At 49.6% G+C, this 25,234-nt stretch overlaps 9 protein-coding genes across 9 annotated transcripts; 4 read left to right on the top strand and 5 right to left on the bottom strand.

The window, feature by feature from the left end:
• Window positions 1-241: 241 nt before the first annotated feature.
• GGS25DRAFT_507018 (uncharacterized protein) lies at window positions 242-1,762 on the bottom strand. The gene is made up of 3 exons (XM_049262360.1): window positions 1,164-1,762; window positions 444-882; window positions 242-368 (listed from the first exon to the last, which is right to left on the bottom strand). The coding sequence occupies exons 1-2, from the start codon at window positions 1,653-1,655 to the stop codon at window positions 778-780; spliced, it is 597 nt and encodes a 198-aa protein (XP_049113019.1). The 5' UTR covers window positions 1,656-1,762; the 3' UTR covers window positions 242-368; window positions 444-777.
• A 318-nt stretch (window positions 1,763-2,080) lies between these two features.
• GGS25DRAFT_534606 (MFS general substrate transporter) lies at window positions 2,081-4,421 on the bottom strand (the record flags this gene model as incomplete). Its single annotated transcript, XM_049265793.1, has 2 exons — window positions 2,081-3,071; window positions 3,161-4,421. 2 exons carry the CDS (start codon window positions 4,419-4,421, stop codon window positions 2,506-2,508), a joined length of 1,827 nt encoding a protein of 608 aa, XP_049113018.1. The 3' UTR covers window positions 2,081-2,505.
• An 864-nt stretch (window positions 4,422-5,285) lies between these two features.
• On the bottom strand, window positions 5,286-5,743 carry GGS25DRAFT_525396 (uncharacterized protein; the record flags this gene model as incomplete). Its single annotated transcript, XM_049264770.1, has 2 exons — window positions 5,286-5,382; window positions 5,532-5,743. The coding sequence occupies 2 exons, from the start codon at window positions 5,741-5,743 to the stop codon at window positions 5,286-5,288; spliced, it is 309 nt and encodes a 102-aa protein (XP_049113017.1).
• Window positions 5,744-10,249: 4,506 nt separating this feature from the next.
• On the top strand, window positions 10,250-11,856 carry GGS25DRAFT_448578 (Cloroperoxidase). Its single transcript, XM_049258804.1, has 4 exons — window positions 10,250-10,559; window positions 10,617-10,857; window positions 10,942-11,213; window positions 11,293-11,856. Exons 1-4 carry the CDS (start codon window positions 10,463-10,465, stop codon window positions 11,427-11,429), a joined length of 747 nt encoding a protein of 248 aa, XP_049113016.1. The 5' UTR covers window positions 10,250-10,462; the 3' UTR covers window positions 11,430-11,856.
• Window positions 11,857-13,217: 1,361 nt separating this feature from the next.
• On the top strand, window positions 13,218-14,988 carry GGS25DRAFT_525394 (gamma-glutamyltranspeptidase; the record flags this gene model as incomplete). The annotated part of the gene is made up of 2 exons (XM_049264769.1): window positions 13,218-13,588; window positions 13,665-14,988. The coding sequence occupies 2 exons, from the start codon at window positions 13,218-13,220 to the stop codon at window positions 14,986-14,988; spliced, it is 1,695 nt and encodes a 564-aa protein (XP_049113015.1).
• Window positions 14,989-15,348: 360 nt separating this feature from the next.
• GGS25DRAFT_448515 (class I glutamine amidotransferase-like protein) lies at window positions 15,349-16,793 on the top strand. The gene is made up of 3 exons (XM_049258803.1): window positions 15,349-15,524; window positions 15,579-15,733; window positions 15,830-16,793. The coding sequence occupies exons 2-3, from the start codon at window positions 15,718-15,720 to the stop codon at window positions 16,561-16,563; spliced, it is 750 nt and encodes a 249-aa protein (XP_049113014.1). The 5' UTR covers window positions 15,349-15,524; window positions 15,579-15,717; the 3' UTR covers window positions 16,564-16,793.
• A 361-nt stretch (window positions 16,794-17,154) lies between these two features.
• On the top strand, window positions 17,155-18,628 carry GGS25DRAFT_525392 (uncharacterized protein; the record flags this gene model as incomplete). Its single annotated transcript, XM_049264768.1, has 6 exons — window positions 17,155-17,267; window positions 17,359-17,522; window positions 17,585-17,821; window positions 17,898-17,975; window positions 18,089-18,297; window positions 18,437-18,628. The coding sequence occupies 6 exons, from the start codon at window positions 17,155-17,157 to the stop codon at window positions 18,626-18,628; spliced, it is 993 nt and encodes a 330-aa protein (XP_049113013.1).
• A 101-nt stretch (window positions 18,629-18,729) lies between these two features.
• On the bottom strand, window positions 18,730-20,360 carry GGS25DRAFT_506950 (uncharacterized protein). Its single transcript, XM_049262359.1, has 2 exons — window positions 18,850-20,360; window positions 18,730-18,783 (listed from the first exon to the last, which is right to left on the bottom strand). The coding sequence occupies exon 1, from the start codon at window positions 20,219-20,221 to the stop codon at window positions 19,091-19,093; it is 1,131 nt and encodes a 376-aa protein (XP_049113012.1). The 5' UTR covers window positions 20,222-20,360; the 3' UTR covers window positions 18,730-18,783; window positions 18,850-19,090.
• A 1,373-nt stretch (window positions 20,361-21,733) lies between these two features.
• On the bottom strand, window positions 21,734-24,602 carry GGS25DRAFT_506943 (S-adenosyl-L-methionine-dependent methyltransferase). Its single transcript, XM_049262358.1, has 9 exons — window positions 24,007-24,602; window positions 23,792-23,931; window positions 23,663-23,704; window positions 23,513-23,579; window positions 23,404-23,431; window positions 23,330-23,342; window positions 22,823-23,255; window positions 22,657-22,741; window positions 21,734-22,564 (listed from the first exon to the last, which is right to left on the bottom strand). The coding sequence occupies exons 1-9, from the start codon at window positions 24,244-24,246 to the stop codon at window positions 22,401-22,403; spliced, it is 1,212 nt and encodes a 403-aa protein (XP_049113011.1). The 5' UTR covers window positions 24,247-24,602; the 3' UTR covers window positions 21,734-22,400.
• Window positions 24,603-25,234: the final 632 nt, after the last annotated feature.

Below are 25,234 nucleotides of genomic sequence, written 5' to 3'. Positions count from 1 at the left end.
CTAGTTTTTATCTACACCATTGTTTCAATCAATGTTCTTTGACCGATAAAGTTCGCGGATTTCCCGGAATTCTTTTTTTGAATTATTTTCGTTTGCTAGGCTATGTACTACTAGTAGTACACTGTACTACGGCGTACATACTCCGCAAAATGCTCTGTTGCTTCCAGATGTTGGGCGCGTCGCACAGCCATCGATCTAGTGCGACGCTAGTACTACTTAGAGTTGGTACATGCCTAGCTAGTGGATACCTGCCTAGTATTAGTCGTTTTTTACTACACCTAACCGGCACGAATTAACCGATTATCTGATATTTACATACATCATGTAGGATAACTTGGAAGTGGCAGTACATAACTGCATCAAAAAATGTAGGTACCTATCTACTTACTGTATTATGAGCGTGCTCGAGAATGATTGGCTCTTATCAATTCAAACCATTGCAGGACAATTCCAAGAGGCCGCCCACACACAACTTATTGGTTCAACGTTCAACGTTGTTACACGCATAGTAGCAATTAGCGCTGCCTGAATCAAGTTGGGGATGTGTGGCATTGTGTGCAATCGGATGATACTACATGGGACTATTTACTATGTAGTACTTTCAAGCTTCAACGTTCTTCAGCCGCAGCGGAGACGTTGAAACAAGTCAAGTCTAGAGTCTTGGCATCTGAGACAATTGTATAACTCGGTCCGTGGACTAGTCGGTCCCTACCAAGGGTAACAATCATCATACCGCAATATCCAGACAGATCACCATGTGGCTGGCTGACCGACACGTCACAGTCTGGAGTCATTTATGGCGCCGAGGTGTATACACCAACACCCATAACCAGGATTTACACATACATTTGTGCATTTAATGTTGGGATTGTACTTGAAAAGGTATGTAACTACCTTCTATACATACATAAATACCACCACACATCGTACTTCGTACTCGTTCAAATAGGTCCAGTACCAAAATCATTGCCGGACAAAATATAGGCAAGTACCTCTATTATATCCATGGATATCCGTATTCCATCCCGAGATGCATCAAGCCCTGTAACCCCTCATAAAAAATAAAAATAAACGGGCGTCTAATCATAATTCATACATCAAAGCGTTTACCTAACATATTCGCTCTCAACACTCGCATTCTTATTATAACTTTTCCGCTTTAGAAACAAGCCCTTACGCACCCGATGCGTGAAAACCGCGCCGATGATAAGCTGTGCCATACTCGTCGCCATAAGGACCAGACTTATTAATATATCCAGTATACTTGGAGAGCCCGCAGCCGCGCCCATGAGAGCAATGACGAAATAAGCGCCCCAGACCAGTGTTGTGATGCATGCGAACGAGAGCAACACGATAGGATTCAGCCTGCGTCGGGCATACAAGATGATCTCGATAATGTCGAAAAGAATAGTGCCGACGCTGAGTGCCAGTACCACGGCCCCCGTGATTCGCGCGTAATCGATCAGTTCGGAAGAGTTGTACCCCCAGTAGGAATACTGGAAGCCGGCCGAGTCAGAGCGTTGATGTTCCCTCACGTATTCCGCCGCGACCAGAAGGAGAGACGCTATCACAACGAAGACAATGGAACCCAGTATTTGGAAGATCCAGCAGGGCAATAGATACCGCTTACGCCAAATGCTCTCGTAGTGTTGCATTTTTATTGTGGGTCAGGTATTCTTTGATTAAGGTATCGCTATTCGTGATGTTCTTCGAATTGGATGTTGAATTTTGAGATTGTTGTGGTTCTGTAGGATAATATGAGGTTAGACGAGTCCTTGTAAAGAAGAGACCTGATCCAGATATATATTCTTCATGCTAATCACCCTTGCAGACTATGACATCGAGATCGTCGGCAACCCACTGGATAGGCAGTGTTTGCCACTATTTGGCAGTGTTTGGCAGTGTACAAGGCTGAGATTTGAGGATCTACTGCACTTCCATTGGATTGGACCGCCCTAAACCTGAACAACTATAAAATCCTCGATGCTCCTAACCAATCATGAGAGTGTTTTGACCTTCCCAATACGGCGTAGACGAATCGAAGAGTCACTCTAATGCAACATCAGGTATGGAACCCTGCCAATTATATGCCTACGAGTCTTGGCAAATACGGAAACCGTCAACCATCCTCAGTTAAGAGCCTTATGCATGCCCTAACAGTGAGCTACCGACAGGGCATCCACAGTCCAGGCCGTTAGAGTGTTACATAGTGAGCTCCATGTTAATAGGATCATTCGATATCCCCAAATCAAGACTTGGAGGATCGGGACAATAGTGCCAAGAGAAACAGAGTCATATCGTCACCATCCATCGCCCTTGATCCTTTGCATCTAAGAATCATCGTATACCCAAGGAAATCCAATCCATTTCTACCTCACGATTGAAGTGATCAGGAGACAACGCATTCCTATCTAGCTAGGCATTAACCCCCCTTGAAAATCGTTAGCTCTACCCATTATGTGCCTACCTAGTAAATAGTTATCACTATGATGTTTGCTTAACTCTTCACCGCACATGTTCCTTCTCCTCAGCCTTGGGTATCCGGACCATAGTCGCAGTGACAAGTGCCCCTGTCAATGCGGACGCCAGACCGAACCACCAAATGGACCTCAATCCCTTCAATCCAATTTCACCAGTCGGAAGCTGCTCCACTTTGACACCGATTGAATCCGAGACCGATGTCATAATGGCCGAAGTGAGGTTTTGTACCGTGACTAACAAAGCCCCCGCAGAACCCTGATATGATCGTGGAACGCTCGATGTGATAAAAATGGCCGCTGCGGCAAAGCTCATATCTGGGCCAAATGTTGCCAAAGCCACACCCGGCATAGATAACGCCCAGTACGATGTGGTCGGGGTCTGGGGAAGGAAGAAAGCCGGCCCCATACCGAAAGCAACCATACTCGCTGTGAAGATCCAATGCCCCGGGAACACATGCAGCGTCTTGGATACAATCCAAGCTGCCAACACACCGACGATGGCGTTGGGAAGGATATACAGGGAAATAGTGAGCGGACTAGCGCCCTGGTACCGCTCCCAGAACTGGACGGCATAAAACTGCCAAGCACCGGCTAGATAAAGGGGCTCTTCGTTAGCACTTCATCGCCTGCCTGATATCAATGTGACACAATGAACTACCGTAGTGTGATAATCAACTTACAATAGGCCCCGAAGCCGAGGAAATACGCTACCAGCAGAGCAGTGAATCCCGGCGTGCTCCAGAGACCGTTCGGGATCAAGGGTCGCGCGATCTGGCGTTCGGCGAACGCGAAGGCAACGAACATCAGCATGCCCACAACAATAAGCGTGTATGTGTACGGGCTCCACTGGGACGAAGCTCCCTGCGTCAGGCCAAAAAGCAAGAGGCCGCAACCGCCGCACGAGAGCGTGGCGCCGATATAGTCAAAGTGCCGCAGCGAGGGCACATCGGCATCGCTGCTGTCTTTTGCGGGACTCAGATCCGGCAAGGTCAGCTGCGCGCCCAGCGCGACCAGAGCCAGGAAGATCGCCGTGCTGCCAAATAGCCACGGGAGCTGCCCGCTCAGCGCCCCGCCGTGCACGCACCCGATCCAAAACCCGATGGGCGCGCCCGCCGCCATCAGCGAGAACACGCGCGTCTTGCGCACGCCCGGCTTGTACACGCGCCCCAGGATGCTCATCGATGCCGACACGAGCACGCCGAGCGACAGCCCCTGCATCGCGCGCGCCATGAAGAATAGTACCTTGAGACGCGGCGAGATGGCCCCCGCCGCTACGCCGTGCCACGCTGCGCTCCACGCAAACGCCCACACCATGAGAGGTTTCGGCGGGGCGAGGTCCGCGAGCGAGCCCGCGACGATGACGGAGAGCCCGCTGGCGAGTAGCGCGGAGCCGAGGAGCCACGGGACTTGGGTTGCGGGAATGCCGAGGGCGGTGCGGAGGGCTGTTTGGCCCACGATCACGTGGCCGTAGGTCAGCGCGGAGATGACTTGGCCGGCGGTGCATATAAGCACGAAGATGACTTCGGCTGCTAGGTTGGGCAGCTCGGGCGGCACGCCCTGCTTCGCGGGGAGTAGGAATGGACCGTCGCCGCCCCCGGATTCCTCGTCCGGTGGGAGCCCGGGTGATAGGATAATGCTGTCAGGATGCCGGACCCTCATTGCGGCGGCCTCGAGCATGGGGTCTGGTAGAGGTTCCTCATCGTCTTGGTCTTCATGGTAGTCCGTTATATCCTGCGTCTGCGTTTGGACCTTGTCGTGGTCGTGATTGTGATTAAGAGCGTCAGCAAGCGCCCCACGATCCAGGGGAAACCCATCTCGAGGATTTGACGATGCGAGGCCAGATGGAATGGCATTAGTTTCGAGACCAAAATGCGATGTTTGCGTGCCGGCTTGGTTATAAGTTTCGGCATGTGATACTGGGCCCGCTGGATTGTGTGCCATGGCGAACGATGGGAAACCTTTTTACGGATATGGCCCGTTGCGTTCTACTCTTTCGTCTGATTTATTATGGTTTAATTACTTGCGAAGGCGGAGGGTTTGCGGTACTTATTATTGTTTTCCTATTACTTTTATCTTATGTATTTGCTTCCGCGATCGCCACTCACATCCCTGGTGGAGTTGAGCAATGTGTTTTTTTTTTTTTTTATCTTTCGTCTTTGCACACACATCGGAGGCCAGCCGGACTCCATCTCCTCCTCTACCCACCTCAAGGTTTTTTTTTACCTGCATGAAGGGGGTTCCGCTGCAGAAGTCAATCGTCGCCACGTGAATGGCCAGAATGGGTTGAGGAGGGTGCCATGGTACAGTGGGAATGAAACCATAAACGGAGTCGATGTGCTTTGTTTATAGGTATCGATTATTCAGCCGTAAGGTATGGTTCAATTGTCACGATATAATTTATTGACTTGTTTGGCAGTTGGGACGCATCTCGTACTTTATGGCCAATCGTGGTAAGTGGGTTGGGATTTGAGAGATAAGCAGTGCGGGAGACGACATCTCTACCGTACTTCGAAAGTATTCGGTGTACAATATATTCGATGCAATCGGTATCTGGTTCAATGCCAACATCCTAGGTCTCACCGGTGGCCAGGCCTTCATACGATCTCATGGTAACGAATCATTTGTATCTAGGTTCTTCCTCGGAGATCTCACATTTCACAGTACACTCGGGTTGACGACGGATTTTATTCTCATTGCTTGATACCTCCCATAACTCCATAGCCAGACCCCTTCCGCCTCATAATGCTGATAATGTAGGACGCCGGGAATGAAAACAAAGAAAAAGAAACTTGTCGAGGGACTAGATCATGGCCAGATAGTCCTGGGGGTATCATCCGCAAGTTCCTGGCCCTGGTTGCCCCTGACCCAGGGGTGCTCGGTTGCCAAGGTGGCCATGATGTGGCTTTTTAGTCGAACACATTTCCCCCCTTTCACACCTGCGCCGAAGAGTTCACCCGTGGCACCTCCGAAATGTGAAAGAAAAGAAGACTTAAGAAATGGATCCGTCCGAAAGTCTATCCCCCCCTCGCGTATCGGTATCGGCGAGCTCACTTGGGCAGCGCATAGATCTTAACAGTCCGCAGCTCCATCGGCGGCGGCTCCAGGGTCTTCAGCTTGGGGCCCTTGCCGGGAGGGTTATTAGCGCACATCGGCTGCAGCTTCTGGCCGTTGTTGGCGCGCGCGGACGTGCCCGTGTAGCGGTTCACGTCGAAGGGGGGCAAGTTCTGGCCGCCGCCGCCGCCGGAGTGGGAGGGGTTGGGCATTTTTTATTTTATCTTTTGCCGCTGGTTCTAGTGCTGCGTTGGTGTGTGGCAGGTAGGGAGGTGGGTAGGTACTCGAAGAAGGACGAGATGAAGGTCGATTTGGAGAGCTCGAACCTTAGCTTGGTATGATGTCTTTCTGGGTCCTTTCTGGAAAGATGACCTGTCTGCGAATTACGTTGTTGCAGTAGCATGATGGGTTGAGCTGCAGGCTGTAAGAGTGTTTTTAAATGGAAGTCCATCCTCGCCATTGGAAATTGTTTGTTGGATGATGAGGAGCGCGAGAGGTAGGTGACTTGAGGTATATCGTCAGATGCTACAGTCACTGGAAAGGTTTAGGGTGTTTGTACAGGAAAATATACCTAGGTACCTACCTATCTACTTGTGTGGGTGAGAGGGAAGGCAAGTATACAGTTACTGATGTTCTGTTTTCCTAAATATCTACCTATGCTATCAACATTGCTATTTTGTAACCTATCGCTAGTATCCCTAAGTACTCGGTTTTGTAGAATTTGTGACTAGGACATCCAGTTGTGTGTACAAGTTCACGTACGATATAACGTTCATTATGAACCCCCTGAATTATGTTGGACTAATACTACGATGCCTGATTGTCCAAGTCATTATACTTGGAGCCAAACACTTACTAACTCGTGATTCATTATGAGTTTATGATATATTTCGTACCCCTTTTGTCGTAATCTTACTACTTCTACGGATAATCGTCAATTATCAAGATAAGGAGGTATGCACTCAGTATGAAGCATTCTAGTTTGCTAGGCGTGGGTCTTGGGATACTGACATCTATGATCAAAATATACACGTGTAAATTTAGAGAAGATGTATTCAATTACACCATATTTTCGAGTATATCTAGGTATCTATCTTGACAATGTTTAATATTATAAGCTGATAGATGAGAGGCATAGCTCAAGCTTCAGCATTCGCGTGTTTTCGAGGTTGACAATTCAGGGGTAACTAAGAATCGTAGCTCTCGTGGGTTGAGCAATTGAAGTTCGATGTATTTCCACACTTCGGATCAATATAAATGCTTTTTATCCAATGACAATTCACGTGATCGAAGGGCAGATATACCATAAGAGCTGAGCTGCTGCTATTTTTTGGGGCGTGTTGGCTGTGTAGTTAGGTAGGTATTTCGGAAGTCTACGAATAAGCCCTGGAGATCCAACATCGGCTCTAAAAGTAACCTTGCGCCAGCCATCAATTGCCTGATACATATTACCAGATATCGCTCAATTACTAGGGACCTAACCTATTCAACACTGGCTCCTATTCCCTTTGACATGTCTCAATAGGGGAAAGGGGAGAAAGAACACTCTAGGTTATGTCTCGGACCTTTCAATCGAGTTAACCCGTCGCAAGCAGCTCGTTATCAAAGTCTACCTAGGTATAGTTATGCCTTAAATAACTCCTATATATGAGGTGCTTCACACCCTCGTACGAGGTTAGAAAGGCAAGCGTCAACATGTCACTGCTATCACACTACTACTTCCTGGCATCCACTGTATATATAACAACCATCACGGGACTTGCCGTCAGGGTCTGTCCTGCGATTAGAGGTCTGGCACTAGTGACGTTGAGTGTACAGCAGCGACTCAGGGGCTAGATAGAAGCTAGTGGACATATTAAACATGACAGGTGCATTGACGTCGATCTTCTATTCTGGGCCTGCTAACTAAAGGTCTCCCCCCCGCGCTAGCGAAGGCAGAGTAGACTACATGGGGAGCTAGCTAGAACAAGGACAGCTACGTGTATTTGTAGCCTCCATAGCCCCATGGGGAGATATTGAAGATCCCCACGCAATAACGGAGTTGTTCTGTGTCTTCTAGATTCTGCCTCGTGATGGAACCAAGAGAAGAGGAGTATATCGCCCCCTTATATAGGTATACATGCGTCGTATGCTCCCCTCTGCAGCTAGGAAGAGGCTGAGGCTAGCTCTTCGTGCGGCACCTGACACTTTCACTACCTAGACATCACTGCCTTTAGGATACCTACTTGGTTCAAAGTTTCAAGCTATAAACAAACTATTCCTAACGTCTATCATATGGTCAATTTGGACCTATACGCAAGGACTGTGCTCTATATGTACAGGGACCTTTCCTTTTTCCTCGCGAGCCCCCCTTGATACGACTGCCACTCCTAACGACACCATAACTTACACCGGGACGAGGAGTAGAGATTCATGAGATACTAGGATCAATTATTCCGAACTCCTATTCGATGTTTGTTTGCGACCTTCCTCTGCTTCCTCTGCCAACCCCCTTTTCTGCCCTACCTGACTTTCGTATCTAAGGGGGATTGCAATATGCCGTATCTGCAATGCAACGCAGCCGCCAGCCAGGTTGATATTAACTTCCAAGGTTGTGGTTAAAGGACTTGTGGTTGAGTAGTAGATATATACCAAATCACTACCTGGGTAGAGACGATGAGATGACCCGTGAACCTACCAACCTAGCACGGCTGAAACGAGTCCTACAGTACGAGTTGGGCATGCTAGGCATTTTATAGACTGCTGTAATAATCCGTGAGATGAGATTTGTATCTTTTAAACCGCCATATCCTTAAGTCGACGAGTTCATAGGAAAGCCATCGCCAGAATAGGCGGGAACTGCGGCTTGAGAGCGTGCTGCTGCCGTGTTTCCGGCGTGTCCTGCTAGCCTGCCTACCTATGTATCTGCCCCTAACGTGGCAAACGGAGGAAAAAGACGGGCCAAGCAGTGGACCTGTATCAGCCAGCCTCCAACTATCCCGTCGGCATCATAAATCTTACCGAAAACTCCTTGTATTAACTAGCCGCACGGTCTCCCGGTTCTACATCTCCATTATTGCCGAGACAACGTCCGGGCGAACTACTGCATAACTACCACCAGGTTAGTTGTCTCCAATCAATGAAAACGACTATTTGACGCGCGTTCCCTTCTTGGAAAATGGCAAATGGCGGTAGGTTGTCGCAAAATATGCCAATGGCAGGTAGGTCCCTGTATATTTGGGTATCATTGAGTACTTCAATACGAGGTTTCAACCCACGCTTCAAGCACTGTGATTCTGCTGCTTCGGAGACGGACTCCGCGCGTGGCCGTAGATCAAGGCCAATTTGAAGGATTCATCACATAAGGAGCTTGAATTATTATAGTATCTACCTAGCCGATAGAGAACATGAGGTAGGTTGCTGGATTGTTTAGAATGACTCATTCTATGCTATATGTCATGATGTGCTCAAAATCAGGTACCATTGAGATTGCTTCAATGCTGCCCACCAATTGATCATATACTTCGTAGCTCTAACCGAGGGGTATGTCCGATGAGTTCGGAGATAGTTAGGTAACCTAGCTGATATCTCGGGTTATGCCAGGAGGCTAAGCAAAGCTGCGAAGAGTTAGGAGCCCCGCTGCTTCGAGAACTTTATATGTTCTAGTATTCGACAAGGAAAATAGTCTTTGGTGTGTGGTGAATTGGAAACATGATTTCGGTTAGACGATATAGATCATAGCCTGCTCTCCTTCTATAATAGCCTACCCAGGTAGACATACTTACATCATATCTGTTTAAGGTACGCGTGATAGCATACATGGCACTTGGTTTTTGACTTTGAAGTCTGTTATTTTAGGATTTCGTGTTAAAGGGGTAACGGGTTAATATGGCTTGCCGGTCACCCGTATCCGTTGACAGTATTAAGTATGGTAGCAAGCTCTGATGAATAATATATACAACTGCAGGCAAGTGCTTAGCTGAACGTCAGTGAGATTATGATCGGCGGTGGCTTAGCAGGGCGTAATACTGTCATACAGTAATAGTTACCTACTTACATAGCAGGTACCGCAGCAGCCCTAGGCAGCAACTTAGTTAAGCCCGGAGCCGAAACGATTACAACACCTGCTGTACGATTGGATCGATTCCTCCGCCCGCTTCAGCCGCACTAGCAAGGAATGCTTCTTCTTTCTGTGCTATGTAAAGAACTCGGCCTCCGGAAAGATCGGGGTTACCCGCTTGTTTCTGGGGTAGTTATGGCACAGCACACAGCTACCCTACCCTCGACCCTTTTCCCGCACAGACGTATCGTAATAGAAGCGTATCTGTAAGGTTCTTTTCGGTCTTGCTATTATTCCTTCCATCTCTAATAGCTCATCTGCCATTCGTCAGCAGGGTCAAGAAATGTATATGAAAACACCTGCATCTCAAACCACTCGGAAGGTATCCCCCTAGGTTAGGTATGTAGGTGACATTTTTGCTTAATACTGGGATAGGTAAAGTTCGCGATGCCTGCTCCGCCACATCCTCGTCACACCCCGAACCGCCTTGTATCTGAAAACCCGTTCACCGTACTAAGATCGTGAGATCGTGTTAGTGGTTATACAAAGGAGACTGAGGAAAATAGAGCCCGTTGCAGTGTAATTTGATCCGTTTTCCACGCCGCATGACATCTACCAGGCTTGCTGGCACGATGACGCGGCATCATGGCTCTGCCCTGACTGAGCTTGGTTGAAGAGGCTTTTGACAAATTTTATGCTTAACCAGTCAGATCGATCTGATTTCTAACCTGGTCCATTGGGCTGACATACGAGCGGTGATATCGGCATGAATCCACCTAAGTAGATGTATACCTATATATATAAGATCTCAGAGTTCCGATTATAGTGTTTTCATGTCGTGATACCAAACACACACACACACACAATAATCCCTGAGTTCCACGAGGTCAAAATGCAGCTTACCTACCTATCCATCGCCGTAGCCTTTGGCTCTACAACCGTCAACTCTGCTTCTTTACCCGGCTGGGCTCCCGCAGGACCAAATGACGGTAGGTTATGCCTAGACATGCATTGCTTATGATGTAGGTGGCTAATCCTTGAGACAGTCCGCGCCCCGTGTCCTATGCTGAATGCTTTGGCAAACCACGGCTACCTCCCACACGACGGAAAAGGAATCACGGTAAACAAGACCGTGGATGCTCTGAAATCTGCCCTGAACTTCGACCCGGTGCTCTCCAGCTCTTTGTTCGAGTTTGCGGCGACTACGAACCCGATACCCAATGCGACGTTCTTCGACTTGGACCACCTCAGCCGTCACAACATCCTAGAACATGATGCTAGCTTGAGGTAAGTCTACATAAAGACTGCCGGACTGATTTCCAGTCGGACCGTGTAACTAAGGGACTTGCCTGACTAACATGATACTCGCAGTCGTCAAGATGCATACTTTGGACGTGCCGACACTTTCAACGAGGCGGTATTCAACCAGACAAAGTCGTACTGGACGGGCGACATCATCACCGTCCAGATGGCGTCCAACGCCCGCGTCTCTCGCCTCATGACCTCCAACCTCACCAACCCGGAGTACTCGCTTTCGGACCTGGGGTCGGAGTTCAGCATTGGCGAGACGGCGGCCTACATTTCGGTGCTAGGCGACAAGAAGACCGGCACGGTCCCAAAGAGCTACGTGGAGTTCCTTTTCGGTAAGCATAAATGAACAAGTCTACCTACTTACCCCATACATGCGTTTTTGGAAGGAAGCTAATAGGGGTGCATTGGTAGAAAAGGAACGTCTGCCGTGGGAGCTCGGCTTCAAGAGAGCGGCGGAGCCCTTCACTGAGCAGGACCTCGCGGATATGATGGGCCAGATCGTCAACGCCCAGCACTTCCCCCAGGAGCCCGGGAAGGTCGGGTGGTAGTATACGAGCCGCGTTAGCCATGAGGATGGCCATGGTATTGGTAAATGGTAATGAGGGACTGTAACGACAGGGATAGAGTAAAAGGGGACTTCATCCCTTTCTCTTTTTTGGATTTTCTTAGACCACTGGATATTTGAATGCACCGGACTCAGGGAGTACACTTTCCCTAGTATTTTGTTTTCCCCCTTTTCTTCTTTCTGGCCCTTGGCATCATGGCGGAACTTGCGTTGAGGTAATAGAAGACGACAAGCTCGCAAGGAGCCATGGCGACCCAGACATGTATATTTTATTGGATAACGATTATATAACGTGAAAGAAGTGCCAACTCTGAAAATAGATGTTAGCTATGTCGGATATCCAATTTGATAAATTGGATATAATAAATAGTTAGCAGTTATGTAGAAAGAAGTATTGTCCGTAGATAAAATTAGCTGCCAGCTGCTAGCTCTTATCCACAACTGTTGGTGGCTCCTTGAAAGCTGCATGCAGCTGGTAGTTAGTGCCAAGATAGCCAAGATGAAGCACTTGACTGCGCCAGATGTGGAATGCCTGGCAGTCCGTAAATTGCTGCTTGCCGGGTGTAGCGGGTAGCAGCTGACGTAATGCGCAGATTACTTTTTAGGTGACAAATTATCCTGCCAGCCGTTTTACCGAGTTACAGCTGTCAGCTCAATTTACCTACCTACATGTATGGAAAATACCTCTGGTAGCGTCCTCCAGGCTCCGTAACTGCAAGTGATTAAATGTACTATGTAGTAGGCACTCAGATACCCTAGGTAGGTAATATGTACTAACACCAGTTGGCTGGTCGGTGAACATATCAGTTTATGCGCTTCGGAGGCGTATATGTGGATCTAGATATCGTCAGATTCGTCACTTTCACCTAGGTATTTAGGTAGGCTAGATAATTGCAGATTAGGCCGAAAACCACATGGTCGGGGGCTGTCGGGGGGCAAGAAAGAGAGGGGGATGATCAGATTATATACTAAGCATCGTACAACATTGAACATTGAATGAATACCCATTGGGTGGAGATAACAAATTCAATAAATGATTTCTTGTAACGAGAATATCTCGTAGTTACCAAGAGAAGGCATGCCAAGTTCTTCTAGTACAATACGTACCAGGTACTAGTAGTAACGCAGGTACAATGCATGCTGTCATGGACTCATGGTAGCTGTCAATGCCTGTCATGGTATAAACAAAGGAAGGAAGACGACGATGTCACCTTCAAAGTTGGCAAGCGCAGATGCCATTTGAACTTGCAGGTATGCCCCTGGTAAACTTTATGTACCTACCCTAGGGTATACGACATTGAAGGTGAAGAAATGCGAGATGTTTTAGACTTTTAGTCAGGCTATCTGGCTTATCTGATAATGTAACAGCATGGCGTGACTACCTCGGTATGCTATCCGACCTCTCATTGGCTAATTTTCCACATTTGGTCTTCGTGGTTTCCTTGATAAGCAAGATGCGTTTATTCCAAGTTCTTGGAGTAACTACTTAAACACCCTGGGCATATTCCTTAGCTAATATTTCTAGGTTACACCTTCAATGTTCGGTATGCATGCACAGTGCACTTATGTAGGTACCCTAGGTAGGCTGCAATCCATCCGTGATACCTACATCATGGCAGGTATCTATGGATGTAGTATCGCTTGCAATGTAGGTAGCATTACTTAAATTGCCTGAGCCGCACCTACAAAACAATTCAACTTCCTCCTTCTGGTCTTTGTTCATCTTTCGGCCCCCCTCCTCCTCCCCCCTCCCCCCTCTCCTCATCGCGTCATGCCGTCTCTTACACGGATCGCTACGGCTGTCTTGCAGCTGGGCTTCTTAGCCCACTCTGCATTCGCCGCAGCCGTGGAAAAAGCACCGAAGTTGGGTGCTGTAGCCTCGGAAAGCGCGGTTTGTTCCAAGATTGGGACAAAACTGCTTCAAGCAGGCGGAAACGCAGCTGATGCCCTCGTCGGTACCGTGTTCTGTGTTGGAGTCATTGGCATGTACCACAGTGGCATCGGTGGTGGCGGATTCATGCTTGTCCGGGGTTGCGGTGGGAAATATGAGTTTATCGACTTCCGTGAGACGGCTCCAGCTGCTGCCTTTGAGGCAATGTACGAGAACAACACCGACGCCAGCTTATATGGCGGCTTGGCAAGGTAACTCAACCCACCCTATCAGGATGCGCACTTTTGGCATGAATCTGAGTATCGGGAGGCTAAACAGTCCTTATAGTGGTGTCCCAGGAGAACTTCGGGGATTAGAACACCTACACAAGAACTACGGAAAGCTTCCATGGGCTGCTGTCATGGCCCCCGCTATCAAGGTTGCCAGAGATGGGTTCAAAGTGACTCAGGATTTGATCACGAACATAGGAAAAACATCGCCAAACGCAGATTTCCTCACCAATGACCCAGCGTGGGCAATTGACTTTGCCCCTAACGGCAAGCTGGTCAAGGTCGGCGACACGATGACGCGCAAACGTTATGCGAAAACCTTGGAGACTATCGCCAGAAAAGGCGCAGATGCCTTTTACACGGGCCCCATAGCCGAGAAGACTATCGCGACACTAACCAAGCATAACGGTACAATGACTCTAGAAGATTTAAAGAACTACACCGTGGCAACCCGACAGCCTGCAGAGATTACGTACCGAGGCTATAAGCTTACCAGTTGCAGTGCGCCATCGGGTGGAGTAGTGGCTTTGAGTGCTTTGAAGATCGTCGACGGCTATGAGGGGTTTGGTGATCCTGCTGCGATCAACCTGACCACGCACAGGCTCGACGAGGCTATGAGATTCGCATATGGGCAGCGGACCGAGCTTGGAGATCCATTATTCGTTGAGGGTCTTGACGAATACCAACAGTCAATGCTTTCCGACGAGGTTGCAGCCGAAGTTCGCTCCAAGATCTCCGATTCCTTCTCCCACCAGAACGTATCGTGGTACGACCCCAAAGGTCTCGAGAGTTTAGAGACTCCGGGCACAAGTCATATCGTCAGTGCTGATCACACCGGGTTGGCCATCAGCCTCACCACCACGATCAACTTGATTTTCGGATCCCAGCTCATCGACCCCGAAACTGGTATTATCATGAACGACGAGATGAACGACTTCTCTATTCCGGGCTCGAGCAATGCCTTCGGCTACGTGCCAAGCCCGGCCAATTTCGTGCGCCCGGGCAAGCGCCCCTTGTCCTCAATCTCCCCGACCATTGTCGAGACGCCGGACGGGAAGTTGTATTTTGTTGTCGGGGCAGCCGGCGGCAGCAGAATTATCACTTCAACAATCCAGAATCTCCATCACGTACTTGACCAGAACATGACTGCGATCGAAGCTCTGACCACGCCAAGACTGCACGACCAGCTCGTCCCAAATCAAGTCACGTTTGAGTACGCATACGACAACAGCACCGTTGCGTTCATGAAGTCTCTGGGACATAACGTCACGTGGACGTACCCGGGGCAGAGCACCGCCCAGGGCCTACGGTTACTGCCGAACGGGACGTTCGAGGCGGCTGGGGAACCGAGACAAGCGGCCTCTGGCGGGTTTGCTGTATAATTTAAATATGAGGGAGCGCGGCATATAAAGCACCGTTTGATAGCGTTTTTGAATAATACATGGTTGGATATGAGTGCCTTTTTAAGAAATTTTTTCATGAGAAATTTAGAGGCGCCACTTTGCAAACGGTGAAAATAACTATCATATTCATTACATCTTGCTCAAATAAAAGACGCAAAATCAGTACTGCCTATGGCGTACGTTCTTTCATCAATTCGAACCCACCTAACCTCATGGATACCTGTGTTACCTTGATTCTCAATGCCGTGACTGGGGCCAAAAATGATCAGATGTGAGTCCGAAGGATGACTGCCCCAGTGCAGCGCTAATGAGCAGGATCCTACGAGGTAGTCAAACAAAAAGAGGTGACAAAGAGCGATTAAACCCTGTTGATACTGTGAGACAATATCTCGTAAATGTCGTCCAATGTCTTATTGGCGCACAAGCCATAAAGGTTTGTCACGGCCGAGGTATGCACAGTATGTTGTGGAGATAGGTAGGCACCTATATAAGTTATTCAAGTCACACCTGCTCAGGTGTGTACCTACCTACATAAGTTGTGTGACGGGATAGTTCCTAACTATATGCAGGTACCTGCCTCATATCCAAGTATCTAGATATAAAGATACCTAGGCATTGGGTAGGCATACACCTCCAATCCTAAACCCTAGATCAGCCTCTCCAAACCAAACGCAGGACACCGAGTACATACTCGAACAGATCGCCAAAATGGTCAATATTACTAGTACGCCACCCTCCTCCTCCTCATCGCCTCCGCCACCTACCTACCTACCTACCTACCTACCTATGTACATTCCAACATACTAACCTACCCTCCCAGCAACCCTCCGCATCGGCTACCTGCTCTTCCCCGCCTTCACCGCCATCGACGTCTTCGGGCCCCTCAACGTGCTAAACCTTCTCTCCCTCACGCACCCCATGACCCTCTCCCTCGTGTCGACGGACCTCTCCCCCATCAGCATCGACCGCACTATCGTCGACGGCGCGCCCGCGGGATCGCTGTTCGCGTCCGCGGCGTCGCCGCTCTTCACGCAGCTCGTGCTGCCGACGCACTCGTTCGCGGACGCGCCGGAGTTCGACGTCATTTTCGTTCCCGGGGGCTACGGGACGCGGGACCTGGAGCGCACGGCGCCGCACGTGGCGTGGCTGGAGAAGCGCATCTTGGGGGGCGGGGTTAACAACAGCAGCTATCATGGCATTGGTAGCCAGCCTCCCTCCCCCCTCGCCTACACGATGTCCATCTGCACCGGCGCCTCGCTCCTCGCGCGCGCCAACGTCCTCCGCGGGCGCAACGCGACGACCAACAAGGCCGCGTTCAACTGGGTGCGCAGCGTGCCCCGCGCCGAGTCCGTCAACTGGGTGCCCGAGGCAAGGTGGGTCGTGGATGGGAACGTGTGGACGAGCGCGGGGGTCAGCGCGGGCACGGACATGACGCTCGCGTGGGTCGAGGCGCTGTATGGGCGCAACGAGAGCGAGAGGGTGCGCAATGTGATGGAGTGGAACGCGGTGAATCGCACGGATGACCCGTTTGCGGCGTATTTTGGGTTGGTTTAGGGGGGGGGGGTAGGCACCTAGGTCTAGGTAGGGGGGAATATAAGAGTTGATGCGGAGAGTGAACCCCGGGAGGAGAGAGTGCTAGGCACTCTGAGATATACATAAGAGGGTTGGTGGACGTGGAGAAAAGGTAACGTCAGTTAGGTACATATCTAACCTACTCAATACCCCTAGAAACTCGGTGCGTTCGGCGTTAGCAAATGAAAAAAGCATCTACTCCCCCCCCCCCCGTTGGGGTCATCATGGTCGACATCAGAAAACCAATGGATGTCTCATTTCACACTTATATACCTCCCTATCCGGGTTGTGTCACATCGAATCGAGACACGGTGACAGTGATTGACGAATGGTACACAATACCTAGTATGTTTGGCCGATTCCATGAACTAATCAGGACTTGGATACTTGGCAAGGCATAACTACTTGGAATTCTATATCATTTTCCGTCTGTCTTACCCTCATGTTTGGAAATATGTTGTTTCGTGGGACAAGAGCTCGTCCTATGGCAGGTGGGATGTCGTTCTCGCTCCTAAGTCGAAGGGCTAGCCCCTCATCGGGACGGTCATCGGGCCTGTCCCCCCTCACCTGGGCATGCCGGGTGCATTGTCCTTCTCCAAACAGTCTGCCTCCGAGAATCCTCTGCTGGAAAATCCCGTCGCCTTATTTAATAGCAAGAAGAACAATTACGTTGAAGAGGAGAACGTGTAAGCACCTGCGGACTCTTCGCAATGCTTATCGTCTGCGATGTTGATACAGCCGACTTGGTTCTTACCTACTACTACCTAGTGACTGAAGACATCCCCCGAAGCCATCGCGGTCTCTCGCGGGAAAGGTTGCCATTGTGACGGGAGCAGGGTGCGAGGGCGATGGCCTGGGTAACGGCAGAGCCATCTCGATGCTGCTGGCGGAGGATGGGGCAGCTGTCGTCTGCGCTGACCTGAATCTGGCCTGGGCTGAGCGTACCAACACGATGACACAGTCGGAAGGCAAAGCGGAGAGCATAGCATCGCCTGCGCGGCAGACGTTACGAAGCCCACCGATTGCCAAAAGATCGTGGACGCGGCCATGTCCAGGTTTGGAAGAATCGACATCCTCGTTAACAACGTGGGCGTCTTGGGCGCCAAAGGGGACGCGACGGCATTTGGCTTGGATCAATGGCGCCGTGGCCTCGACATAAACGTCACCAGCATGGCGAATATGGTAAAAGTCGGCGTGCCGGAGATGCGTAAGAATGATGAGTCGTTTGGCCATATCCGAGGTAGCGTCGTCAACATGGGCTCTGTTGTTGGATTAGTAAGGGGGCACTCCCGATTTGCTCTACCCGACGAGCAAAGGCGCCGTTCTTAACATGACACGCGCCATCGCGGCACACCATGCATCGGATGGTATTCGGGTGAACTGCGTGTGTCCAGGTTAGTGACGGTTGTTTCTGAGTGTTCTCCTTTATCCTCCGCCCCCCCCCCCCCCTTTTTTTTTTTTAAACTTGCCCCTTTAATATTTCGCATACCATGCTAAATGAACTAAGGCATGCTGTACACGCCAATGATGTACACCAAGGGAACGAGCCCCGAGACTCGAAACGCAGGCAAAAATCGAAGTCTGTTGCGAACGGAGGGGAATGCGTGGGATTGTGCGACAGCCGTTAGATTTCTAGTGAGTGAACAATCCCGATGGATCACCGGGGGTATCCTCACGGTAGATGCCGGCGCTACTGCCGTGTCGGCTCTCGATCTTGTATGAAATGATATTGTAACGAATGCTATGCTGATTCTATTTCTTTCTTTCTCTCTTTTTATCCTGTTAATTCTGATTACTCATGTACCGACATAGTACCTACCTAGGTAGACACCATATATTCATAAAGATAGAGTAGAAGAGGGAATGGCTTACGGAAATAGTTCCTAATCTATCAAGTAGCCTCCGTGCGTCTTCTTCCCTCCTCGCCTCCCTCCTCCTCTTCGCGCTCTATATCCTCTGGGCGCGCCACCTCCGCACCACCACCGCCGCCAGCCACCCCATCATGCCCCTCTCCATCTTCCGCCCCCCCCCTTCACCCCGCGGATGAGGTGGTTGGGGTGTCGGGAGTTGCTACGAGGATGGAGTTGAGGGAGAGGGGGGTGCCGGCGGGGTTTGGGCAGCGTTGAGGGGAGGAGTGGGTAGGTGACGATGATGACGATGATGATGATGATGGTTGAGGCCATGAGGTCTTATAGGCAGGGGCTGATCGTAGCTTGAGCAATTGGCAAACGTCGTGGTTGGAATTATCAACGCGAGTGTTTGACTTACTGAGATGCTTATTAAAGATACTACAATAGGTAGAATTCTAAGTTGAGATATTGAGAAAACATCTTGAATTCTTGTACTTTGATTCTAGTTTGTTTCCACTGGACCATGCAGGCTCCTACCTACATCAGGTGGTAGAGACCTATTGGGTATTTATAATAAAACCATGCGCCGAGGCGCTATTGCCTCCCCTATTACCCTAATCAAGAGCTTCAATTCTTCCGCACGAGCAGGTTGTCGGGGTTTAATCTGGGCCATCATCGTCCAGCATCCGCCGACGCTTCTTGCTGCTGCCCCCATTTGCCTTTTCAGTCTCGCCGCCCACAGAGAAGTCAAACTGTTTCTCTAGCTCATCCATCGGATTTGTCGGCAACGTAGCTGCGAGCGCTTTATCCTTGACGGCTCGGCGTTGCTCCGAAGTTGCTGCTCGGAGAGATCTGTAGGTGTCGTATAGCTTTTTGATGCTCGCTTCCGTCGCGGGGAGCCGAAGATACAGACAATCGCAGCCGTTGTCGGCGTTCTCGTCTATGGTGATAGCAGCTCCGCTGACCGCTTCCATGTACCGGCGGTTGCCAGCAGAGTCCATGAAAGCAATCACGGCCATGGTATGATGGGTTGTGCAATCGTACGAGGATTTCTGGACGTCAAGCAAATTGCCTAGCTTCTGTTTCGACGGCAACTGGGCCAGACTAAGGTCTTCGTAGTACTCGCGCGAAAACTTGCGGCTCACCACGCCTGAATTCGAGGAGGCCACGTTGTCGAGGTATTGCTTTATGAGGCTCTCCTTGTGCTTCACTAGACATGCGTAGGCATGCTGTATAACCCAGACATTCCGCAGTGTAGAGTTCAGAACCACGAATGCGTCCCCGGAATTCTGAGGCAATGCAGCAGGGGCATCACCTTGACCGGCTACTATGAGCTGGGTATTCGGGAGGCCAGTATCAAAGTCGCGAAGTTTGAAGGTCTGTTTACCGTCTCGTCCGCCTCGCAGAGACATGCTGCGACCCAGGACTCGGTTTAGCTCATGTTCTGGGCTCACGCCAACCAGATCCTCAATTGGTACATCAAGGACCGCATTGTCGGGTTGGGTATTAAGTCCCAGTTTGGCTTCTGTGTCGCGGATTGCTCTGGCGGCTTTGCTTTGGACTGCGACCATCAGGTCTTTGAAGTCCTTGAATAGCTGTGCAGATTGGCGCCATTGATCTGAATTGGCACCCGCATTCATTGCTTGAGGATTTTGTTGAGCTGCAGCTTCATTCATCGCAATGGTGGCATGCATGAGCTCATCAATGTTGTTAAAAATGAGTTCAAGCTGACGAGGTTGGCTCTGGTTGGCAGTAGCCTGGTTGTCGCTGGTGATAGGTGATGACTCCATCGTGCTGATTTACCATCGCGACCCCCTGAATCTGGAGCTGAGTTCACAGTGGGAGTTATGCGACAGTTTCAGTGTTGAAAAAAAGGTGTTAAATTAAAAGAAGAGGAGGGGGACAGGAAGAAGAGGAAGATTGAAGATGTGAAATCATCTATGCACGCCAATAATGCATATAGCGATATGCATAAGTAATTTGTACTTTGTACTTGTCTATGATCGCCTCAGGATTGATTGAAGCTTCAATATGCGCGTGTATCGGGTTACTACCTAAGGACCGTATGCAGCAACCCGATACACCACCTTAGTAAATTAAATTGACTTTGAAGCTCGCAGTTGTAAAAATGCGTCGAATAGAAATCATTTACAATTCATCAAAAGTTAATTAGAAAATAACGATCCAATTACCAGTATCTCTCAAATCCCTAATTTTGAATTGGCGATTAACAATCCAAGATGGATTGGTTTGATTTCCTAACCGCTACAGAGTCTGTATACATATAGTGGAGCAAGCCAACCCCTTTTCCGAGTCCAAAGAGCAGTGCCCTTCGATGTTGGGATGCCATATCTTCTCTCGTGGATTACACCCGAGAACTATGAGAAGTGTAGTGGCCAGATACCAAATCAGGCTACTCCATATAAGGAATCGTATAGCTATAGAAGTACCACTCTTGTGACAGTGAGTCAGGAAAATCAATTCGATCTGCCGAAGTACGCATATTTGGCCAGTAATATTATAGGGCAATAGATGGCTTCCGCAATGTTCGTGTACTAGATGAGGTATCCGACAGTTTGATATTAGCCATAGACTTCATCGCCACAAGCAACGTACTGTAGAGAGTATAAGAGCGTCTAAAATAAATGATATGATTAACGAGCTGTCCTTTACCTACAATAGAAGCCTTGTAAAGAATTAACTATTCTTACAGTCATCTAAGTTAAACACACGATGAATGAACGCTCGCGTATATGTACGCAACGAGACAGCTAGAATGCAAAGAAAGCATAAGACTATAGAAAGACCAATTCGACCAGGTATAATCGGATTGCGTTCATAGATGTTGGGCTCGGTATTTAGGGGGGCCTCAAGAGCGGGCGTAAGGTTCGGATCCATATTTTTGTTTACTGATGTAATGCTCCGATGGGAGAAACGAGGCAGAGGAGTTGATGGGCCCGGGATAGATATTCATCTATGGATATCGACCTGGTACTAATAATACAGAGTACTGTTACCCCAACGACGCCTCTAATATCCAGCACAGAGCCTGCATGGCAACATGCACAGCAGAATCGTGAATATCATGACTGTTGGTATAGACAAGTGTGAAGTTGCACCAGAACATACCACTCCCGTCTTTGTTAAAATAAAACAGCTGAGGAAATTCACAGGACTAGAAGTATGCATAGTAAGCACGAACCTATTCATAGGTATCTCGTAGCAACCAAGAAATGTCGAAGGGGGTCTTCCGCGAATAGGCAGTCACTTAGTGTCCTAATATGGCGTTGAACCTTTATTACATGCATTCACTTTTACACGAACAAAATCCTCCCATATATCCTCCTGATATACCTGCAGCTAACCTAGGTACCCTAACGGGATATAAAAGGTCTCGACCAAGGAAGGACTGGCGAGGGAGGAATATGTTGCAGCTGACATCAGACTTGACCACCACGGTCTCGAATCTCGGGTAAAGCATTTTCCCTCATTCCAACGAGCTGCGTCGAAGCACCAACACGTATAAAAAGGCAACAACCATCGGTATAGGTGCGTACAACCGTTGATATTCTCAGTTCTAGCCTGCTTATATCAAGGAGTGACCAATGGCATGCACCCCGTTGGTATCCAAGGCTTCGGGAGTTAAGTCCGGGTCTACCGGGTGCTACCTCGCACAGAGCATAATAGGGGGCCAATACGACAAAGTGAATGACTCGCCCGAAAGTATTGCTTCTCCTGCGTTGACAACAAATTGGATTAATGCCTTGATTAGCAGTGCGCTAGAACTCTGCAGGAGCCTTGCCGCAGTGAAGACGAAGATCATACACTATACAGCCAAAGCAGACATGTTCCATTCCAAAGTGACACCTTCCACCCCGCAAAAATGGACTTAAGTAACCTAGGTACCTACCTACCTACCTACCCCCCACGCAGGAAAAAAAGAGAAAAAGGCCAACGAGCCTTCCACCGTCACGAAACCTCTCCGCGATATGGCTTGCGACCAATGACTACCTTCTGCGGGTAGTAGGCGTGGAATCTCCTGGAGTGCAGTTCGCGCCGCAGATGTGCGGCATAGACTTGGATTTCCTCCCGGGTCCATCCCATGTCCGTGCTCCAGAGGTACGTGATGAAGCCTGCAGCGTGCTGTCAACTTTGGAACTTAGGAGCAAGCAAGAGACAAGAGGCGAGGGGTGGCGGTCAGGAAGTCCATGATAGGGGTTTCTACCTTCAATATCCTGCTCGAGGGCAAGCTGGTTATACTGGCCAATCTCTTTCTGCTTCTCGTCTGCGGGCCAGGGTCCCAGGGGTGCCTAGGTGCGGCCGAGTACTTTTAACAGCTATTCCGCCAAAGGGGGGCGCCCCGCATTCTTCACATGATCGACCACGCTTACCTTGAAGTTGACTTCCACAACATCCACAAAGCCCGCCTCCGCCATCGCCTTCCTCTGTATATCCTCCTCCACGACCCTGAACGTGCGCCCGCACTTCTTGCCCGCCTCCCCAAACATCTTGCCCCACTGGTCCAGCGCCGAGCCCTCGGCGACCGTGCCGTCGTCGCTCGTGATCACGGCCGACGACTCCTTGTTCTCGAAGTACCCTCCGGGCTTGAGCGTGAAGAAGATCTCCTTGTACAGGGCGGTCCAGTCGGGGATGGCGCCGACGAGCCAGCGCATGTGGATGTAGTCGAAGGTGTCCGGGTCGTAGGTCCACGGCCGCGTGATGTCGTCGAGCTCGAACTTCAGGTTCGGCGGGATCCATTGAGGCTGCTGTGCGGAGATGTCGAGGCCGATCACCTCGGTCCCGGGGAACTCGTCGGCGAAGTCGCTGGGGGTTGGTTGGTGTGGCTTAGCTTGGGGGAAATTGAGAATAAAAGAGGTAATTGGGGAGGTGAAACTTACATTGCCCATATTCCTAGAGAAACATAAGTCAGTGAGGCGAAAAGGGGGAAATTTTGTCATGGTGGTAGACTTACCCGTTCCGCAGCCGACGTCCAGTACTTTCTAGTTTAGGCGACCATTTTTTTTCAGCAAGAATATACTAGGTATTGAAGCTATTCTGGTATTATGTAAGGATTCTCTTACTTGAACGTCCTTAGTAATAGGGGCTAGATAAAGCTTCCCGTCCTGCATCAAAGTCGAGACATGATGTCTACACGTCATCATCAGTACTTTTGCTCCGGGATTGAAAGCCCAAGTGCTTAGACTTTGGGCTAATAGTTGCTTTAGGCTTACAGGATATCCATGCTTTCATCATGTTTAGCATCGTTCGGGTTCCTTGCAGCACGAGTCAGCAATGGGGGGGGGCGAAAGGTTCATGACTTATCCCACAATCGAGAAAGAAAGAAACGAAAAGGGTCACACCAGGACTGGGCATTGCCCCGTTCGCTATGGAACGTGCGGCCGAGTACCGTGCGGTATTCGAAGATACTCGCCGTCAGTGAGGCGGTGGAGCTGGCATTGTCTCCGTATGAAGAGTCGTCGTCGTCGAAGTCTTCGGGAGGCTAGATGGATAATCAGTCAACTAACCTCTCTTGCTCACAATAATTTGGAGAAAGTTAGTAGAGGATTTGGCCTACTGGTTGTTGAGCCCAATGCGATGCGGGTAGAATCTCGGATCCTTGGGCTTGCTGACTAGGAGAACCCTCTGGTGACGGTGGTAGAACCTGTGCTGGTGACGGTGCGGTTGCTGGTGTCGTTACTGTTTCTGTTGCCGTTGGTGCTGTTTCTGGCGGTGCTGGTGCTGCAGTGGGAGACGACGATGTCCCTGAAGTTTCACCCGAGGGCTCTTTCAGGGGGATTCCACGTGGGCCAGACATGCTGGTATGTACACTTGGATAGGTTACAACCCTTCGGTTACTTGCTCTCGTGCGGTACAACAATCAAGCCACTGGCTACTTAGATAGTGTGCCAATGGAATAAATAAAGTCTAGGTCTGAATGTGCGTATATGTACTCTTAGATGTCGTGATTCATCATTGGTATCACAATACTGCGAGTTGGAATTTAAGATTTCCCCAAAAGAAACAAGGAGACGATAGCGGCCTGATATTTGCTCTTGGGCATGTGTAGGGCTAGTCAGGGATAGACCGTTTAACCAAAGCCATGGGGAAGGACCAAAGCTTCTTATTCAACTGTATTATATCATAGCACATATAAACGTGTCTTGCATTATGCATTATGTACCTACCTAGATATGTGTCACGCATATCAACGGCGTCTTTAAATAGGTGCTATTACATTGGCCGTATGAACATCTGATAAGGGTAGGTAGGCACTCGAAGATGTGAACGACGCTTCAACGCTAGTTTAAACGAGGCAGCTGAGTGAGTGAATCGAGCAAGAGACAGGGAGCAGAACGCCTCAGTTTAAGAAGCTGGCGAGCTACTGTAGCCTTTGTCTTGGTGATTGGAATATACTGGGATTGTCCCCGTCCCCATTGGTACCACTTACCAGGTATCACCCTATAACCATTAGGTTTTTGGCAGCAGCTCACAGATCTCAGCGAATAGATATCGTGTGTGTAAGCCGCCACAATGTCTGATTACCACGTTCTGACACCGATCACCCCCATCGGCCCCTTGTCAACTTGGCCGAGAGCCAACACACCGGCTTTCTTAAGTTACACGAGATCCTCAACGTCGAAGCCTCAGACAGTCATCTGTTCATTCAGAGGTGAACACCACGGCACGGTTCCTTCGTGGCTTGTTGCCATTACGTCCCTCTCAACGCCTTTCCACCTCTTATACAGTACATAGATAGGCAAGGAGATAATATTCCGTTCATATCTACCTTAAGTAATAGGTGT

This window comes from Hypoxylon fragiforme, assembly GCF_022984875.1.
Source record: "Hypoxylon fragiforme strain CBS 206.31 chromosome Unknown GGS25scaffold_9, whole genome shotgun sequence".
NCBI classification, from domain to species: domain Eukaryota; kingdom Fungi; phylum Ascomycota; class Sordariomycetes; order Xylariales; family Hypoxylaceae; genus Hypoxylon; species Hypoxylon fragiforme.
Note: the sequence above shows the minus strand (reverse complement) of the source record. Positions and strands in the feature narration are given on the sequence as shown.